Source organism: Vespula vulgaris, chromosome 10, assembly GCF_905475345.1.
Source record: "Vespula vulgaris chromosome 10, iyVesVulg1.1, whole genome shotgun sequence".
Lineage (NCBI taxonomy): Eukaryota > Metazoa > Arthropoda > Insecta > Hymenoptera > Vespidae > Vespula > Vespula vulgaris.
In genome coordinates, this window is record NC_066595.1 from 3983994 (window position 1) to 4005632 (window position 21639).

Here is a 21639-nt window from a genome sequence, read left to right on the forward strand (position 1 = left end):
TTCGCAATTATTAAGAATTTTTTCTTTTTCTTTTTTTTTTATGAGAAGAATAAATATTAATTATAAAGGTTTATTTTTAATGAGAAAGATCAGAATTAATTAGGGATATTTTTTGTTCTTCAATTACATATACGTATGTGTATTTAATTAGTTTGAATTTTTTAGTCCTTTTTAGTTATCAAAAAGTATATCTTCTATGAAAAAAAAACTATATCTTTAATATTCTTTTTTTATTCATTTTAATGAAAAAGGTTATTATTAATTATGACTATTTAATAATATTTATATATGTATGTATGTATGTATATATATATATGTACAAAGTATATTTTTAATGAGAAGAATTATGATCAATTAAAAATATTTTGAGTTCTTTAACTAAACGTATGCTATGTTTAAGTATTACACTTTGAACTTTTTCCCTTTCAATTATCAAAAATGATATCAAAAATTATACCTTCTGGTTTCTTTTTCTTTTTTCTTTGTTGATTTTAACGAGAACGATTATTATTAATTATATTTAAATACATATGTTTACATAAGGTATATTTTTAATGAGAAAGACTATTCTTAATTAGGAAAATTGTCTAATACCATTTACATACACAACAATGTTCAGACGAGTTGATTTTCTTAAAGAATTAGAATTTTCAATAAAATTATATATGCAGTGCTATCGAGAATTCTTTAGAAGAGAATCCTATGAAATTTCATTGAAATATTTTTCTTTTTTTTTCTTCGAATATACTTTTCGAATGAAATTGAAATAAAAAAGCAAAAAAGAAAGAAATGACCAGACTAATCGATGCTTTTTTCAGATTCTAAGGCTCTGCGGATATTTCTTTTTGCTATGTGAAGAAAAGGAAGAAGAAAAAAATGAGAGAGAGAAAGAGAAAAAAAAAGTAAGAGAAAAAGAAACGAGAAAAAAGAAAGTTGAGAAAAATGAATCGAAGGATGAAGAAAAAGAAAAAGAAAAAGAAAAAGAAAAAGAAAAAGAAAAAGAAAAAAAAAGTTGAAGAAAGAATCCCGATTAAATCGATCGATCGGTCTTCTCTTCTATAGCCATTTCGTAAATTTTCTATCCTTTATCCGAAAATATCCTTAGCTCTATAAGTCTGGCAAATATAAAAGATGAGAAAGAAGTAAAAGTATAGAGGAAAAAGTAGAAGAAGGTGATCCCTTGGAAGGTACATATATATATATATATATATATATATATATATATATATGTATGTATGTATGTATGTATGTATATAAGATCTTCCCGAGCTGAGAATGATATTATTCGGTAACGGTATTAGAAGGAACTCGTCTAAGGTAAGAAAATTCGTTGAACTTAGTGGCTTACCGTACGGTTTCCCAAGTTCTTGACTTTGCAGACGAGATGCACGGTTTTGCCCACTAAGCCGGTGAAGTTCGATTGCATGGAAGAGTCGAAAATGGGCGCGGTACCTGGCGTAGGCCATTCCTCCAAGAAGTCGGTACGAAAGTTTCGCGAAGAGGATACCATGGCGCCTGTAAGAAAAGAAAAAAAAGAAGGAAGTATTACCGGATCTGTCAGACTTCTTTTTTTCTTTTAATCCTTTTCTTTCATAAATTTTTTATTACAAGAAAGGAAAGCTCGATTGGATCGATCGGTTTTCTTTTTTGGCTTTATTGAAAATAGAATGAGATATTATAGTTGAATAATTATTTAATTAGATATGTCGAAGGATTTTTTTTTCTTTTTTTTATTAATTGTTGGATATGAATCTTTGTCTCTCTCTCTCTCTCTTTCTCTGTTTATCTGTTTTATCTTTTTACTTTTTGTTTCGCATGAATAAATAGATTGACGTTTAAAATATTAGAATTATTTTTTGTTTCAAGTTCTTCTTCTTTTCTCTTCTTCTTCTTCTTCTTTTTCCTTTCGTTATTATAATTTTACAAATTCGACGACGTTACTGAGAAACAATTAAATACAAAGAGAGACAGAGAGAGAGAGAGAGAGAGAGAGAGAGAGAAAGAGAGAGGGAGAGATAGACTATTCGTAATGAATATTAAGAAGATTTTCATATTAATTGTAATTAGAAAGGATCCCGCGAGTCCAAGGCGTTGACGGAAATTAATTTCGAGTAGGTAGTAAGGTACGAACGGACGGAACCTAAGTAAGTAAGAAAAGAAGAAGAAGTAGAAGAAGAAGAAGAGAACGAGAAAGAAACTTTTCTTTCTCGTTATCGGACGTTATAATTTTTCTTTTCAAAACTCCGCTAGTAGATTAACGTTGAGCGATAGATTTGAGGATAATTCGTAGTTCGTAGCGTGCAATAAATCGCAACGTCAAAGTACACCCCCGGTGCGGTTTTACCCTCTCGTTATACGATTAAACGCGATATATCGTATTACGTTGGCCGTCAGTATATTCGCTGAACGGACCACTCTTCTCGACGGTAACGTCAATTTCGTTAAGTGCTTACATTGTGTTCGAACGACTAATGGAAGCTTCGATGAGTGGTTTTTCGAGTGAAAAAAAATAGTCATCCGCAAATTTTTTTCCCTTTCTTTTTCTCTTTTTATTTCTCTCCCTCTCTCTCTCTCTCTCTCTCTCTCTCTCTCTCTCTCTCTCTCTCTCTCTCTGTCTCTCTATTTTTTTATTTTTGTTTTTCCTCATAAGCTTTTTTTTTACTCTAATAAAATTATACTGTTTTATACATGCATACGCGCGCACACGTATGTGTGTGTGGGTATATATGATTTTATATAACTATTTTATATTAAGATTGCGAACATTTATAGTTAGATTAGCATCTAAGCATTATATACAGTTTTAAACATTTCATTTCCTTCGTCGGGAACATTTCAAAATGACCGAACTAATTTCATAGATACGAACGGATAACAAGAGCGCTCGTCGCTTGTCGTTAGAAGAATACTTAGCGGAACTGCTTACATCTGCATTTTAAATTCGACGTTTCCCCGATTTCTGCCCCAGTTAACAACAAATTTGGTTGGCCATGCTTTCACAGTTTCATTATTAAATTCAACGATAACAAACATTCGATGGGAAAGGGAGAAACATTAACAAAGAGCTCGGATATTCTAATTATTATCATGTTTAATTACTGTCTTTACCATTGGACAATTATCTATCTGACTGACTGTTTGTTTGCTTTTTGACTACTCTATCTCTTTCTCTATCTATCTCTCTCTTTCTCTCTCTCTCTCTCTTTATCTTCCTCTATCTATCTCTTGTTCGTGTTGTTATTGTAAAATAATTTACCGTCCGATTGCATTGAGAGAGATTGATGAATAAATTAAGGAATATTCAATAACGTTGGAAAAATGTATGTATATTTGTGTGGCTCTGTATGTCTGTCTGTATGTGTGTGCATTGTCTGTGTGAAATAGAAAGAAAGAGAGAAAGAATTAGATTACATCGTTCATCAAATTGCTATTTCACATAACGTATATAAGCTTTCTTACAAATAATGGAATTAGAAATCAGGAAAGCAAAAATTTCCTCTTGATTCAGCTATTTTTTGCTTCTTATTTTCTTTCTTTTTTATCTTTCATTTCTCTTTGCTTGGTTTTTTCGAAAAAATAAAAAATAATAAAAAAAGGAAAATACCCTCTCCCAAAGAAGAATAATGAAAAAAGAATAACCACGCGGAAGTTATACTCATTTTTTAAAGTCATCTTGACGCAAACGGAGATGAACCAAATGCTTTTTTCTTTTTCGGTTTTTTTTTCTTTTTTCATCGTTTTGTGAACGATGATTGCCATTACGAAAGCGAATTTCCTTTCATTCTTTCGAATATCGTTCGTAGAAAAGTGGAACAACATCGCCATTGAAAAACATACATACATGCGTACGCACGTGCATACACAAACATACATATACAGACAGACAATGCAGCAGGTCTTTATTCTCAATGCATAAATATCATCGTGAAAACATCTTCATGGACGTGGACAGTTTTTATTATCGAGTTTAACGTAGAGTCACAATGTTAAGCATTTAAGTGCTCGTACTTTTATATTGTCTGTCTGTTTTTTATGCTCTTTAAGAATACTCAAGTAATATCAATGACAAGTACCTCACGATGACACTTGAACGATAACAATGGCCATAACGTGTCAATGTTTCCAATAAATTTTCTATTAGGAAAAAAAAAGATGTATACATATGTATATATGTATATATATGTATAAGCAAAATCGTATTTTAAGCTATATATAAAATAACAGACACTTTTAAAATATACATAAATCATAGCCGATAGGAATTTTAATCGGGAGACATTGGATTCGTTGCTTGCGAAAAGAGAAAAAAAAATAAGCGGCGTTTGTGACGCGTGGATCTTTTAAGAAAAAAAAATTATTTATTGGAAACAATAGAAAGAAAAAGAAAACAACGAATAGAAGTAAAAGTAAAAGAATATAAAAAAAAAAGAATAAAAAAGAACAAAAATTATTTGATCAAACATCAGAAATTATCAAACAGGAAAAATTAGAATAGGTACAAGCAAAAATACATTATTATATTAGATAAACTATAACTTTGCTGAAGAATAGTGAGAGAGAGAGAGAGAGAGAGAGAGAGAGAGAGAGAGAGAGAGAGAGAGAGAGAGAGAGAGAGAGAAAGTAAGAGAGAAAGGATTTTCTAGTATACAAGTTAAGAACTAAAGCTTCATCTCATCTCTTGAAGACGTGTCTATCGTCACGTTTCACCAAACGATGCTATCGACGACCTCCTCTTATCTCAACAACTATATATATAAGAGTATTCACGAATAATCTCTCTCTCTCTCTCTCTCTCTCTCTCTCTCTCTCTCTCTTCTATAAAATAAAAATCAACATATAAGTAGTAAAAGGAAGTCGAAATGGTTTTGGCAAACGTTATAATTATTTTAGGTTCATCTAGGAAACGTATATATATATATATATATATATATATATATATATATATATACGTAAGGAAATGTATATATGTGGGTGTATATATAGGGTGTTTCGTAATATGTGGGACTTACTTTAGGAGTGTATATCTGGATTTATATGTAAGAGTACACCCACACACTCATACACACGCCCACATATATATGTGAAAGAGAAAGAATAAAAGGAAAAGGGTAGGTGCTACCACTGCTCGTCTGTTACGACCCAGAAGCAGAAAGATCTTTCTGGACAGTGAAGGACAGCGGCGAATTTGGCCGGCCACCGCAGAATCCTATTTCGTCCCCTGCGGTACCGTTAACTGGCCGACCTCATCTCCCCCTCCCCCTTTTTCTCTCCCTCTTTCTCTCCTTTCCCATATATCCCTCTCTACTCTTCTTCCCAATGGTTCAAGCCAACTTCGTTTCCTGCCTTGCGAATTTCTCCTCCGTTCCTCTCTTTACCTCTCTCTCTCTATATATATGTACATATATATATTTTCTCTCTCTCTCTCTCTCTCTCTTTATATATATATATATATGTATATATGTATTTCCATATATATGTTCTTCTATTTTTCTTATTTCTTTTTGTCTTTGTATTCCCTTTTCCGTTTGGTTATCGAAAAGCACATTTTCACGAGTCTCAACCGCGATTTAGAAAGAAAGATACCTGGATCCCTGTAAAAAAAAAAAGAAGAAGAAGAAGAAGAGGGGGAAGAAGGAAAATAAGGATGGCTCGATCGGTGAAACTTTTGGCGATGGCAATTGGAACGATAACGAGAGAACATCTCTCTTTATTTTCGTCTCTCTCTTTCTCTCTCTAGTAACATGGAGAAAGTCTCAAACCGTGACTATAGAGGATCACTTTATGGAACTGAGAGAGATAGACAGAGATAGATAGACAGAAAGAGAGAGAGAGAGAGAGAGAAGGGGATGAGTTTTGGCGACTACAGGGAATTCGCCTTTTCGCTTGTGCGATCCTAAAAGCGTCTCTTTTGTTGTCTGGATGTCGAAGGGTCGCAATAGATTACCTGGATCAGTAGTATAAAAGTTGAAGAACTTCCTTTCTCTTTCTTTCTTTCTTTCTTTCTTTCTTTCTTTCTTTCCTTATTTATTTTTGTCTGTATGTCTTCCTTTCTATCTTTCTTCCCTTTCTATCCCTCTTTATTTCTTCACTTTATCCGAGAAGGGAAGAAATAAGGAGTGCTACGGAGTTCTGTGGTTTCGATTGCCCACGCGTTAGTTAATTGATCGAGGAAAAGGAAATAGACTTAAACGTGATGACATTAAATAGGTGAAATTAATCACTGATAATATTTTATATGAAAGTGAGATATAGTTTAACTATATTTCACTTGTTATATAATATTATGTATATATGGAGTAAATGGATCTTGTTATAATATCGATTATATGCGAGATATTATAGACGAGTTCCTAAACGCTCTTATATAATAATTAGTTAGTCGGAGAGGTCCGTTGTCCCGATGAATTTATCGAATGCAATCATTAAGGTGAAATTACTGTATTGAATCGTGCCTGATTAGTATGTACGCCGCTCTACGGATATGGGTATGCCGTTGAACAACGATCGACTGAAAGCACATCTGCTTGAGTATAGAAATTTGGGAGATGCAGAAAGAGACAGACAGACAGACAGAGAGAGAGAGAGAGAGAGAGAGAAAGAGAGAGATAGAGAAAGCTCTCGATCGTTTCAAGTTTCCACATTAAGCGACGAACGTAGTCTAAAGACTCAAATCGCAGAGAAGCTTCTTACAGTTATACGGAATCCTATTGCTTTCGGTTGATCGAGTAATTGTGCGAGAGAGATAGAGATAGAGAAATAGGAATAGGTATATAGAGAGAGAAAGAGAGAGAGAGAGAGAGAGAGTACTTACATCTACATATAGTCTTGCATTCACGTTTATATAGCTTCATTAGGATTAAGAGAAAATGCTAATCTTCCAGTAGAAACGACAGAATCAAAGAGCAAACTATAAATTTGATCGGCGATTAGAGAATAGTTAAAAGCTTTATACAAACACAATATTGTTTCTATTATTTAGTAATAAGATAAAGATATCGTCGATGGAAAGATTAATATATGTATTGTGTAGTGGTATAAAGAAAAAAAAATATTGAAAATTTTTTTGCACAAATCTCTTCATAGATAATATCTTTACTTAGATCAATCATAACGCGTTTTAGAACATAAATAATATCCACGGTGTTAAGATTATTTATAGAGATTAATTCGAAGAAAGAGAAATAAATAAATAAATAAAAATATAAAAAAATAATAAGATTTCCGAGAAATTTATATGCCATCTCAGCAAATTGTCAAACTATACATGGGTTCCTTTTCAACGATTAAATTCATCGAATGGGAAATCTTATGGAAAGATTTCATAGAGAATATCGACTTCTTCGAGCTCTCGTCGTAAGAATTTATCGTGTCGATTGAGAAAAATAAAAGAAGTAAAGAAGGAAGCAAGGAAGGAAGAAAGGAAGGAAGAAAGAAAAAAAAGAAAGGAAGAAGGAAAGGAATAAGGAAAGAAAAAAAAGAAGAAGAAGAAACCAAGAATAAGAAAAAAAGAAATCGTGAGAAAATAATGACGATGGATGAAATTTTCTAGGTTACAGGGTCAACCTAGGGCAATCATTATTTGTCTAACCATTCGGAAAACTTTAGAAATCATGGGGCGAGAACTAGAGAAAGTAGTCTCTCTTGTTATTTCGGATGTTGCTCGTTGTGATATTGGCAGAAGACAACGATAGATTACCAGGGTCAAAAACAAAGCGATACCGGACACCATCGCCAGCTTCACCGATCGATCGCTTACGCTTCGTCAGAGAATTTAATCCGGCCACTTCTCCCATTCTCTTCTCGTTTTCTATCTCTATCTCTCTATTTCTCTATCTGTCTATCTCTCTCTCTCTTTTTTCTCTCTATTCTCTCTGTTTCTAGGTCTCTCATTCTCTTGCTTTCTCTTTCTCTTTCTCTTTCTCTCTTTCTCACTCTATATACCGTTGTTCAAATAATACCCAATACCATATATCATTATTTTAACCGAGCTCGGTGCTTCGTCAGATCTTTAGCTTGATATTTGTCGATGATAATGATCTATAAAGAAATATCGTTCGTATATCATTGTTTGTTAATTTTATTATTTACCCATAGTGATTTAATTTCCACGTAATAAGTTCAAAGAATAAAAAGGGGATAAATAGAGAGAGAGAGAGAGAGAGAAAGAGAGAAAGAGAGAAAGGGAGAAAGAGACAAAAGGATATGAATGAATGAAATGAATTAAAGCAGGAGAAAATTGATAAGGCCAGTTTTACGAAAGATCGGCTTAAAAACAAAGAGAAAAAGAGAAAAAAAAAAGAAAAAAAAACCAATGAAAGTCAATGTTCGTCATAATAATTCCACGATCCATCGATATCGTTTTAATCGATATACTAATATTAAGTGATTACAAACTTTCCCGTTAACTTTCTTTTTTCTTCTTTTTTTTTTTTATTCTCGATGGATGCGACAGCCAGGATGCAAGGTTAATCCTACTGATTCGTAAAACTGCGAGCTTAATCGGATTTGCGTTTGAAATTTTTGTCGGAGAAAATCGGTGTCAAGTTAGCGATTCGATCGAGTTTTCGTTCGGTTCCACCCGTTAATTCGTTTATTCTCGTTCGTATACCCCTTTTTTCTGCCCCCTTTTTCTTCCTCATTTTTTTTTCTTGCTCTCTCTTTTTTTCCTTTCCTTGTTTTTCTTTCTTTTTTTTCCCTCTCTCTCCCCTTGCCACTCATCTTTTTATTGGTCCCTTCGCGAACGCGAGAGTGGAAAGATAATGAACGGGAATGTTGGTTGATGCTGCGCTCGAAATTGTCGTACTAAAAATATCACCGTGGAATTTTCATTTAGTGACTTCGATGAAAATATTTGATGACGTAAATAGACGTTTTCTCTCTTTTCCCTTCTCTCTCTCTTTCTCTCTCTTTCTCTCTCTCTCTCTTTTTCTCTACCACTCGAATTTTTCTTCCCTGAATGCTTCCGCTCTCATAAATATATTGGTAACACGCGATTAAACACGAGACATTTGTGTCTCATATAAAGAAAGAGAAAGAAAAAAATAAAAGAAAAAATGAGAAAGAAAAAAAAGGGGGGAGAGTAAAACATCGAACAAGAACATTAAACGTTTGACCCTCCATTTTCTTTCTCTTTCTCTCTCTCTCTCTTCCCCTACCCTTCTTTCTTCGTTACGCTTTTTCTTACTTCTTTTCTTTCTCCCTTCTGGTTTCTTTCTTTTTTCTCTTGTTCCTTTATTTTTATTCCTGTTCTTTTTCTTTTTTCTCTCTTTTTCCGTTCTATCCAGCAGCCTTTCATGAGCACACACCGTTATAACGTCGGTACGTACCTATGTGTTTTCTCGTTGGCAAGAAGAGTGGGGAGAAGAAGGAGAGAAGTATAAAAAAAAAAGGAAAAAAGGAATAGGAAAGGAAAAGAAAAGAAAATTGTGAAAAAAGAAAAATAAAAAGAAAGAAAAAGCTCTTCTAGCAAGCTTTTCCACCCGTGGGACCTCTTTATAAAAACCATAGGCGTCGAACGAGAGGAGAGAGGCAGAAGAGAGAGAGAGAGAGAGAGAGAGAGAGAGAGAGAGAGAGAGAGATACTTTCGAAGAGAAAACAAGAAATTATTTTTACGAGCTGTATACATACATATATCTACTACTACTACTACTACTACTACTATTACTACTACTACTACTACTACTACTACTACTGTTGCAACTACTATTACTGCTACTACTATGCTACCTACAATGTGCCTCCGTTTCCTAGCCTTCTCAACCTCCGACAAACCAACCAACCAACCAACCAACCAACCGACCAACCAACCCACCCCCTCATATCCTCTCTACCCCCATCCCTTTCACGACGAGTTATTGGCACGAACGGAGTACCTGCCGTAAGACGATAACTGCTCGTAAATTCTCAACGAATTTCTAGTATATTCCTATCATCAAAACACGTATTATCTTTATTGTAACGAGGCCATCGCCGTTGTTCTGATAGTAGTCTTTTTTCTTCCCTGTATTAATTTTTTCTTTTCGTTTCTTTTTTTAACTATGAATTTTTTATTTATTTATTTATTTTTTTTTCGTTCAATATGACTCAACTTTCTTCGTCGTGATCTGAATTTTTGTCTTTTTTTTTTTTCAATATTATCCTTTATATGTGAACTATACTAATTCGATTTTTTTACGTATACATATATGAACAGATACACGTACACGTATATTTCGAAAATAATCTACGAATTTCTATAGTATGTTGTTATAATATACCTTTTATTGTCGAAATATACGGTATTATCCTCATTGTAACGAGGCCATTTTTTTCCAATAATACATCTTTTTTTTCTTTCCGTTTTTCTTTCTTTTTTTTTCTTTTCTTTCTCTTTCCATTTAATCATATCCCAATTTTTGTCGTCATACTTAGGCCTTGTATTTGTCCTCCCTCTCATTTTTTCCCCTATTTATAATTTATTAGAGGTCAACTCTGATTTATTTTTTTATTCATTTTTTCATCATTTCAATGTTCACTTAATGAAACGTCACATCGGAGTGCAAACAAAAAAAAAGGAAGAAAAAAACAGAAAAAGAAATAAAAGAGAGAACACAATTAAAAATCTTTCATATTTAAAATCAATCTGCATTATGGAAATTAATTATTGATAAACGGTAAATTTTGATTAAAGTAAAATAAAATTCTAGGTATTATGGCTAACGAATATATTCGATATTTTAATATAATCTATATGATATTAGTAGTAGGATTATACACGGTAGCGTTAATGAGCAAGTGCATTATCGTAAAGTAGTGAATCTTAGCGAGGGCGTTAATGGACCGTAACTTCTAATCTTCCCAGAGGACGAAGTTTCTAGCTAAGTAATGTAACCCTTAGGAATTAGATACCAACGTGTCTTAACGTATGTATCGATAATGAAAGATTCTAAAATTGGTGCTATCGATATCGAAAGAAAGTTCATTAGCATCGATGTAACCTTCGATAGACTGGTCTAGACTAGACGAATCATTATCCTCGATTAGCTTCAAATAGAATTTTAATGTGATAAAAAAAAAAAAAAAAATAGAAAAGAAAAGAAATATAAATAGGAAGAAAACAAAGGAATGAAATAGTCATTTTCATTACTATACTTTGTTCGTTTGTATGTAGGTACATAATATATATATATATATGTATGAATTTTAACATTATGAAAGAAAGATCAGAAAAAAATTCATTCGTAAATGCAGCAACTATCTCTATATTTGTCGATCGAACGAGAAGATATTCGGTAGGAATTCACAAACGAGAATCGACGAACGTGGACCAGCATCGTGATCACGTACTTTTCGTTCTATGTCGACTAAAAATTCGAACAATTTCTACGATCGTGTCACGTACACTTTGTTTCCACGACTGCATTAGTCTTAATGAAGACATTGCTGAGATATTTTGTTTGAACGGGTTTTCTTTTTTTTTCTTCTTTCGTTATTCTTTCCTTTTTTTTTTAGCGATCGATAAAAATTATTATTCGTTTGGAATTTTAAGTTATCGCCTTTGAAAAGATTGAATGATAAGTAATTTCATATATATATATATATATATATATATATATATACAGATATATTTTTTTAAATAATTTTTTGTTTGATTAGTTGACAAATCTTTATCATTTTTAAACGTGCCAAATAGAAATTCGTGATTTAGGTATGGTATATTTAATATTTTCACGGATTGAAAATGCGAATAAAAAAAATATTTTAACTTTCGTCTATCTAGTTTGTTATATTGGTAATAAAATTTAATTTCCTTCATGCAGAGTCAGATTAAATTCTAATCTAATAAATGGAATATAAAAGCATAAAAATGATTACTTACCAAAAGAAATGATAAGAGTGACGAATATGCGAAGAGAAGTAGACATCTCTTTTCCTCAAGGCCGAGGCTTTTTCACATATCGGACATCGCGTGTATATAATAGAAATATGTATGTATATAACATATGTATATATATGTATATATGTATACTATCTTAGGCTCATTTCAATGATTTCGTTCTTCCACGTCGTTTTCTTTGTCGAAAAAGCGAAAGAAAATCGCTATCACTTTAAATTTGTTCGTCGAATTGTCGTATTTGACATCTTTGGCAGTGTTTATTTAAAAATATTATTCATTTGAGTTCTTCCTTTTGATCAGTGTAGATAACTCGTACGATTTGCGATGAATATCGAGAATTATCGATTATTCTCTTTTCGTTGACCCTTTCGTAACAACGATGCCTTCATTAGCACCTCCCTATAGCACGTACAATTCAAAGTAGGATGAATGGATTCAACGAATTTTAATCACACGTATACGCACACTCAGTCACTCACTCATACACATACACACGCACATATGAACTCATGTATGTATACATATATATTTTTACGAGTACATATATGCGTTATAACAAGCAAAAAAGGAATAATCTTTATTAGGCGAACGCGTAAAAATTGTACGTGAAAATTCCAATCATAGTTCGTTTTTCACGAGAAATAAAAAAAAAGAAAGATAATCGAAAACCGTTCTAATAATTCACACATTTCGAGAGAACGTAACGAATATAAACGTGTAGCTTTAAATACTCCATATTAACGAATCTCGATGAACGTACGTCTATTATGGATCAATGATATTTTGATAAGTTCTTTTTCTTGTTAATCCCATCGATCCGTTGCTTTAAAAGTCTATTCCAAAACCGGAATTGTGTCAAAAAGAAGAAAAAGAAGAAGGAGAAACATGAGAATTCGACGATATTGATTTTCGTAAAATAAAGAATAAAATATAAATATGAGTTTCGCGAATGTTACAGATTTATGCGTATACACATACACCTATACACACACACACACATACACGCGCGTTCACTCGTAGATAATGTCGATGAATAATCAATAAATTAGGATCATCAATGATTTTAACGAAACTCTGGTCAATTTCGTGATCGTGTTTGGAGAGAAACAATGTGAGTTTGGGTTAATGTCTGAGTTAAAAAACAATGTACGATTATGTCAAGGAAAGAGATGTGAAGAGAGGATACGAAAGAGGAGGAAGAGGAGAGGAGAGGAGGAGGAGGATGTGAAAGAGAAAGAAAAAGAAGAAGAAGAGGAAGAAGGTTGAACGTGCAACGACGAGGCATCGGCCGTGCGTCGTCGTAGTCGTTAAAGCGATTATCGTTCAAGCGTTAGACGGCTCATCGATCATCCCTTATTCTATGCCATGCTCGTCGCAAGATGCAACCTTCGTCGAATGGTTGGTTAATTTCGAACTTTGGCTAGCCTACTAGAGAGAGAAAGAGAGAGAGAGAGAGAGAGGGAGAGAGATAGGTAGATAGATAGACAGAGAGAAAGAGAGAGAGAGAGAAAGAGAGAGAGCTACATAGTTTGAACACCGAATAAATGTTTGAATTTACGGATAATACACGACGATCCTGATAACGATAATGATAATAGGATATCGAATGGATGATCCCGTTCTCTTTTCTTTTTCGTTTTTTTTTCTTTTATCGATATCAAATATTGATCAAGATTGGTAGTCTAGTAATCGTAATTGATGATTATAGCGTTTCTCGTAGGGCGATCAGATCGATTTGTTCTAATAAAAATTCTCGTGAAATTACAAAATGGTAGAATAGATAGAGATAGATAGAGATAGATAGATAGAGAAGGAGAGAGAGAGAAAGAGAGAGAGAGAAATATTTTTCCACAGGGAAAGTCTGCTTCAATCTTTTCCAATATAGAATTCGAAATGAGTATCAACGAGTAGGTCGGCCAACTTGGCAAGTAAGGAATCCTCTCTTCTCGTATGTTCCTTTAAGAATAATGAAAGTTCTTCTTTCTTCTTGTTCTTTTTATTTTTTTTTTGTTCTTCTTCTTCTTCTTGTTCTTCTTGTTCTTGTTCTTCTTCTTCTTCTTTCGAACTTAAAAATCTTCGAACGTTCCAGTCACATTGGCGTTATACGTCGAAATGAGAAGCAAGAAGGAATCTTTTTTTATTTTCAAAATTTTTTTCTCTCTTATTATTATTATTATTTTTCAATGAACATCCCTATCAAGGATTCACCAGTGGATTTCACAGCTATCGACAATGCTATCAAACGTTATCCTAAGCACAAAGACGGTTCTCACTTCGATCCTTCGTTGATATACCGTTAACCCCGTCGGCACATTTTCTCGTTTTCGTTCACCAACACTTATCTGTTTTTTCTTCTTTTTTTACCTCCTTTCCTTTTTTCTTTTTCTTTTTCTTCCTTTTTTTTAAATAAAAACACGTTCGAAAGACACTTATTAACACTGATCCCTGCCACGAAAATACCGTTTAAGACAAACGTGAATGTATCATCCTCACAATAATCACAATATTCACGAGGCTTTCGATCGGTTCACCATTGTCGTTATACACGAAACACGATTATCACTGTTATATATATATATATACACACATATATATATATATATATATATATTTTGGTTTTGTTCAATATCTATTAATGAAGCCAAGGCTTTTGATCGAACATAGTCCAACGATTCAGACCGTTCGTATCCATGTTTATTACACCCACGAGATATCTTTTCGTCTTCCTTATCTTTTTCTTTTTCCTCTTTTTGATCGTATACGTACGTTTATGTGTGTTATCTCGATGCGGAATTTCTCTCTCTCTCTCTCTCGTCTCTCGTCTCTCGTCTCTCGTTATATAACGCCGAACAACGGCGAGCAACAACTTCTTTCCTTGTCGTCCAATTCTCTTTTTCTATTTTTTCTCTTTTTTTTCTTCACTTCTCCTTACTTCAATTTGTTTTCTTCCATATTTTTTCTTGCTTTGTTTCTTCTCGTTTGCAATATCGAGAGATATTGATTTTTTTCGGAGAAAGGAGAACGATTATTTTTGGATATATATTAATAAAAAGACAGATTAAATAGCGCGAGATGCTGACAGGAAGCTGGCCTACACAACGTCGTAGACCTTTCGAAACGACGATGCTCCCGCGTCAAGGATAGCCGAGGGACTACATTGCGCGAGCGCCACTCGGGCGTCGAGCACGCAGCCGCCCGTAGCACCCTATGAAGGTGCGCGCGCTTACATATACATATACACCACCCATTTACCCTACATTCATCTCTCTATATATTCATGTACATATGTACATATATATATGTATGTATGTATGTATATATGTATATATATCTATATGTATATGCAATATATATGCATGTATGTATATATGTATATTTATATGTATATATATATATATATATGCATATTATTTTATCTTCTCTCTCTCTCTCTTTCTCTCTCTCTCTTTCTCTTTCTCTCTCTCTTCCTCTCCCTCTTTCTCTCTCTCTCTCTTTCATTCTCTATCTTTGTAGTACATATATGTGTATATGTGTATATATATATATATATATATATATATATATATATTGTAGTATATACAGAATGGAATATGTTAAGCGTTACAAGCTGACTTCGAGTTATAATTTTTTTTCTTTTCTTTTTTTCTCTTTTCCTCGTTTTATTTTTTTTTTCTTTTTTTCTACTTTTCTTTTTTTTTTTATATATATATATCATCTTTGGTTATTTTTCGGTGACGATTAAATGGATTGCCCGAAGGTAATATACTCTAACAGCAACAAGAAAAATGTATTTACTTGTTGAAATGGTTCTATTTGACATCGATGAACATCCGATGAACAAACTCGTTTTTGGTTTTATCGTTGTGGTTAAAAATAAAAATAAAAAAATTCTATACGTTGCTTCTTTTATATATATATATATATATATATATATATATATATATAAATATATATATATATATACACACACATATATATATCCTACGAAGTAATATCTGGTTGTCGTTTTTTTCGTTTCATACTTACATAGTTCGTTTGATTAAGATTAAAAACAAAAAGAAGTAAAAATAGAACATAAAAAAAGAGGAAAGAGAAAGAAATATGTACATCGATTCATATGTAACATAGCGTTACGTACGTACATAGGTTTCGGAGAAATCAACTTGTAACACTTTAAATGCCCCACCCTGTACATGGCCTCTATACTACGTTTATATATCAGAGTTCTCCCTCTTCTACACGTTCGCTTCCGCCACCCCTTTTCCAACGCCAAGCAACCCCTTCTTTACCCTCTCCCTCCATCCTCTCTCTCCCTCTCTCTACTTCCTCAGCCACTACTCTTCTCAGCTCCGCATTGCTCTCCAAGAAGATCCGAGGCGGTGCTTCGATAAAAACGCGAAAAAGCGCGAATCCGGTTATAACTTATGGCCTGAGATAATTAAAAGAAGTTACTCGAGTCTTGTACGACGTTTCTTTCTCGTTTATCTCTCTCTCTCTCTCTCTCTCTCTCTCTCTCTCTCTCTCTCTCTCGCTCTTCTCTCTCCCTTCTTCTTCTCTTCGTGCTCTCTCTCTCTCTCTCTCTCTCTCTCTCTCTCTCTCTCTCTCTCTCTCTCTCTCTCTTATCTAAAGAACGATTCTAAAGAGTATTAAATTTGTAATAAAAATGTGTCACATCGTTCACCGATGTTAATATTTTAATAATAATTAAGATGTGTAATGTATTTGCAAGATTTTATATTCAGAAATTTTATTAAAATTTTATATATATATTTATTTACTTAATTGATTACAATTAAACTTTAACTTGTTATAATTACATATTTACATATATACATATATATATATTTATATAATTTATGAAAATTAAATATTAATTAGATATAATTAACTTGTAAAATATTTGAAAACATGAATTTTAAATGATTCGCAATGTGTTTCATTCGTTATTATATATCGAAAATTTCGAATCGTTAGTTTACTTTGGTGTAATTCCCAAAGAGGGAAATAGAATGTAGATCGTTTCGTTTTCTAACGTCAGGAATCACGGTGAAATCACGAAGCCGTTGGTGGAACTTCGTAGGCGTCTGGAATCGAGTTTTCCTAGCCATTGTCGATAGTCGTTGTTGCAAGGGAAAGTCGTCTTTCGTTGGAGAGGGGTTCCATCCTATGCACTTCAAGTTATACGACACGCGTTTGAAAGGGCGATCGATCGATCGAGCCAAGTGCTAACGTCGTTACTTCGCGCAAGTCGTGTCCATAACCGACGCGACGTCTACTACAAACGCATTCCTACGACAAACTCCATATAAATTCGATCTCATTCCATTATTCTTCGACATACACACACACAGACACACACACACACACACACACACAGACACACACGTACACACAGAGACACGCGCGCGCGCATGTACAAAACTTTTTGTTTGTTTCTTAATTTCTTTCTTCTTTGTTTTCTTACTTTTTTTTTTCTTCTTTTCTGTTTCTTTTTTTTTATTTATTCATTCATTCATTTTTTTTTAACTAAACCAAGTAGTAACGAGCAGATTTATTTCTTCTTTTTGTTTGTTTCTCTTTTTTCTTTTTTTCTTTTTTTACAGGAGTAGGATATTTAACCCTTTGGACGCATGGTTTTTCCTCTTTTTTGTTCGGTTTTATTCGTGCGTTTTTCTTTGTCATTCTTTTTTTCGTTTTTCAACTAAAAGAGAGTTTCAAGTAACGAGCAGATCTATCTTCTTTCTTTCTTTCCTTTCTTTTTTTTTACGGGAGGCAGGATATTTAACCCTTTGAACGCACGATTTTTCTTCCTTTCTTTCTTTTCCATCTGAAATTTAATAAAAAAAAAAAGAAAAGGAAAAGAGGGAATTGAATCTTTTGATGCACATTTTTTAAGAGTTATTTTTTGTTAGAATTGAATAATAACACAATTTGCATACTTTCCTTCTTCAATTTTCTTATATGGAATGTATCTAGTAAGGGGAAAAAAAGGAAGAGAAAGGAAAGAAAAGAACAAAGAACAAAAAAATGTATTTCAATGTGCATTCATAACTTCACTTCGTGCATTCTATTTGCGTATATATATTTGATATCGAAAATTTTTCATGATATACAAATGCGAATTCTAGGAAACGAATTGAATCGTACCCATCGAAATCGAAAATATCGTGAAACATCAATGTTTACTTTTCAACAGTCGATTTTTTCTCTTATTTTTCTTTTCCTTTTCTCTTTCTCTCTCCCTTTTATTTTTTCGTTTTTTTTTTTTTTGTAAATAAACGATTTCTCTTTTGGTTATATCAGTTATATCTACATCCACTTTCTTATTACGTGTAACAGTTATATCTATCTATAGTAAACGTATGTGTAGTAGATGCTTATAGTGAAAGCGCGCGAATTATAGTACAGGGGTGTAATCGTAACATCAACATAAAAGAGAAATAACAAAACGATGTATGTACATACATAGATACACATAGATGTCTATATATACATACACACATATATAGATACATACAATGTGAATATGTGAGGAAGGGTCGGAAACCTCGAAACGCATTTATGAAACGGCACGGGTCGAGCTACCATACAGGTTGAACGAATTGAAGTAGCGAAAGCTGACCCACATAAATTCTTGAAGAGTCACTTCGGCTTGCTCTCACGTTAGATATAAAAGACAGAAAGAGAGAAAGAGAAAGAGAAAGAGAGAGAGAGAGAGAGGGAGAGTTAAAAGGGTTTTGAATCAAAGTACTTTGAACTTGAAGATGATTTTAGATCGAGTTTCGACATTTTCAGAATGCATTATTATTAAATTGGAGAAAAAAGGAAAAATGTTCATTGAAACTTGTAGAAAATTCGATAAACAGACTCGCGTTTATATTTTCTAGTAGACTCTACTAAGCGCACCATCATTATGATATCTCTAAAAGAAACAGATCTGCTTATTTCGGTCAATCGAATTCATATCCTTGTTTTTTATTTTTTACTTTATTTTTTTTCCTGTCTTTTCAGTCAACCGAAAAAATAAAAGTCTGACGGTTCTTTTTCCGACCCTTGTAACAATTCATTTTAATAAAATAAAAATAAACACGATGTTTCTGTTATACATATGCATATATTTGCGTTTAAAAAAACAAAGAGGAAAGGTACAGAAATAAATCGGTTCTTTTGTAAATTTAGATTTATAAAAAAAATATTTAAAAATTTAAAAGAGAAGGAAGAAAAAAAAAGAGAGAAGAAAGGAAAAAAATACACACATATATATATATATATATATACACATTTAAAGCATCACTACTTTCATTTCGGTGAATGTAATATCAGGTTGTTCCTTTTCTTTTTATCTTTTTTATATTGTTGTTTGTGAGTAATAAAGTTTTAAAATATGATCCGATAGAGGTTGAAGAGGCCCCAGGTTGCACCTAATATGTCCCTTATGATAAATGCGACCCCGTCAACAAAGGATTTGACCTGAATGATTCTTGAATCGTTAACACGTAAAGAAAAAAGGAAAAAAAAATAGAAAAAAAAAGAAAAAAAAAAGTAAATTATATATTCGATTTGCAAATACATACTTGAATACGCACATACATACAATACGTTTGAATATTCGAAACTGCAAACATTAGCGCAGCGATAAATCATTCCGGCGCATTCGTCATAGCACGTTTAATCACAGTTAGTTCTAGCGACTCCGCGACTATTAATTAGTTTAAGAGTAATTAATGATTATCCTAATTATCTTACACGCTTTCGCCACTCGATACTAAACTAAAATAGAATTTCCGTGATGTTGGCAAGCAACGTAACGTAGATAATACATAATAATTCGTTCGTTTATAAATAGGAGCTTATGCGAAACATAATGTTGAAATAATGTATTATTAACGTTCAACGTAATATAATCCCAGGTAATATAAATCCTTTGTTGAGATTGACTTTAGTCTTGAGAATATTACTTAGAGTTTTATTATATTTTTCTTTTTTACTGTTCTTTTTTTTGTATGTTCTTATCTTATATATATATATATATATATATATATTCATGTATATAAATATTAATGTAATAAGTTTTCTCTAAAATATATAACAAGGGATTGGGCAATAAGTAAAATAGCGAAAATTATTAATAAAAAATGTTAAAAGCTCGGTAAAAAAATCGATCTGAAAAAATATGTATTGTTTTTAAAATAACTCTACATAGTATCGTATAAATATGTGTGTGTGTATGTATATATATATGTATATGCTTAAAAAGTAACATTACAATTTTCAATATTCTATAGGAAGAATACCACGAACGTGGTCAGTAATATTTTATTGAAAAAATTCCGATTTAATTCGATAGACAATTTTATATTTATATCATAGATCGGTCTAATACATACATAAATATAATCCGAGTTACACAAAAAAAACGGGGAAGAATAATTTTCAATTGTTAAAAAAATGTTTGTTTTCTTTTTTCTTTTCATATTTAAATTTACTCTCTTCCTTGTAACAACATCGACGATTATCTGTCATTAGAATAATTGCAATGTCGCAGAGACGAATATAAGCATGGGATAATAGAGGGTTAGTAAACCTTAGTTGGATTTCTACCAAGTAATAAACGAATTGGACGATATGTAAAATAATGAATATCGTACGATATGGCACAGCCATCGTGCCTGCCATAGTTCGAAAAGAGAATAGGCTAAGCGAAAGAGAACGAATGGACTCGATTCTAACAGCAGGAAGACGTTTCTACATACATACATACATACATACATACATACATATATACATATATACATATATACATCATACGTACGTACATATGTGATTACATACACACATGGATACATACATGGATACGTACGTACGTACGTACCTATATACATACATGAAAACATACATACGTACACATATACATACATACATACGTTTCGACTTTCTAGCTAACTCAAATCTACGCTAGCTACCACTACCTGGACTAATACGAATCGAGGTGGTCTTTCTCTTTGCACGCGATGGCTCCTGCCGTGCAACGCATTCAATTTGAATTCAAGATACTCCAGACACGTATCGCGTAGTTCTCACCGAAAATCCATCGGCACGATAATTCCGAGCGTGTTCGTAATGCCTGCCTCACTCTGCGTTCCACTTTGGAAGAACTTTCAGAATTGGAAGAGAGAAAGAGGAAGAGGAAGAGGAAGAGGAAGAAGGAGAAGAAGAAGAAGAAGAGGGGCTGGGGATGTGGGTGGGTGGTTGGATGATGGTGGTGGTGGAGGATAGGGGGTAGCTAGCGCGAATAAAGAGGAGGGACTAGTTGGACGGGAGGATGATGGAAGGGGTGTAAAGGGACAGAGGGATGGATAGTTTCAGTCCTGGGGTTGAATTTAATCAACCCATCTCGTTGTTTTCTACCGATGCCAAAGCGAGCTTCCCGAACTTCCTTCACCCGACTTTCTTTGGTTGAATTCTTTGGCACGTATGGTATGTTATAAAACGATTTAGTGATTGGTTGACATTTTTCAGATATCATCGATTTTGTTCTTTAATCTTCTTTTTTCTTTATTTTTCTTTTTGTTTTGTTTTTTTGCTGATCACAATCAAACACGTATAGAGATCGAATTGTTACATATAGGAGGTGGTAAGGTTGATAGCGGATAATATTGTTTGACGAGTTTATTACACAATTGGAACTAAAATAAAAAAGTGTTTAATAATTTTATTATCAAGTTGGTTTAATTATAAATAGGTACGATATTAAATCGATCGTT

General features: G+C 32.9%; 2 protein-coding genes across 6 annotated transcripts in view; one reads left to right on the forward strand and one right to left on the reverse strand.

Moving 5' to 3' along the window:
* Window positions 1-1325, forward strand: part of LOC127066907 (uncharacterized) — a 28461-nt gene extending 27136 nt beyond the window's left edge. Inside the window, exon 6 of the mRNA XM_051001173.1 lies at window positions 819-1325. The gene's annotated coding sequence lies outside the window, so the exon portion shown is untranslated. The remainder of the gene's footprint in view (window positions 1-818) is intronic.
* The window catches only part of LOC127066898 (zwei Ig domain protein zig-8), an 87744-nt gene that overhangs the window by 11671 nt on the left and 54434 nt on the right, over window positions 1-21639 (reverse strand). The window contains exons 1-3 of one of the 5 annotated variants that reach the window (XM_051001158.1): window positions 14808-15035; window positions 11858-12274; window positions 1349-1515 (exon numbers count right to left, since the gene is read on the reverse strand). In XM_051001158.1, the coding sequence (XP_050857115.1) occupies window positions 1349-1515; window positions 11858-11903 (213 nt within the window). In that variant the 5' untranslated portion in view covers window positions 11904-12274; window positions 14808-15035. Of the gene's footprint in view, window positions 1-1348; window positions 1516-11857; window positions 12275-13433; window positions 15036-21639 lie in introns of those variants that run through there. The other 4 variants (XM_051001155.1, XM_051001157.1, XM_051001156.1 and 1 more) reach the window with 4 other exon arrangements.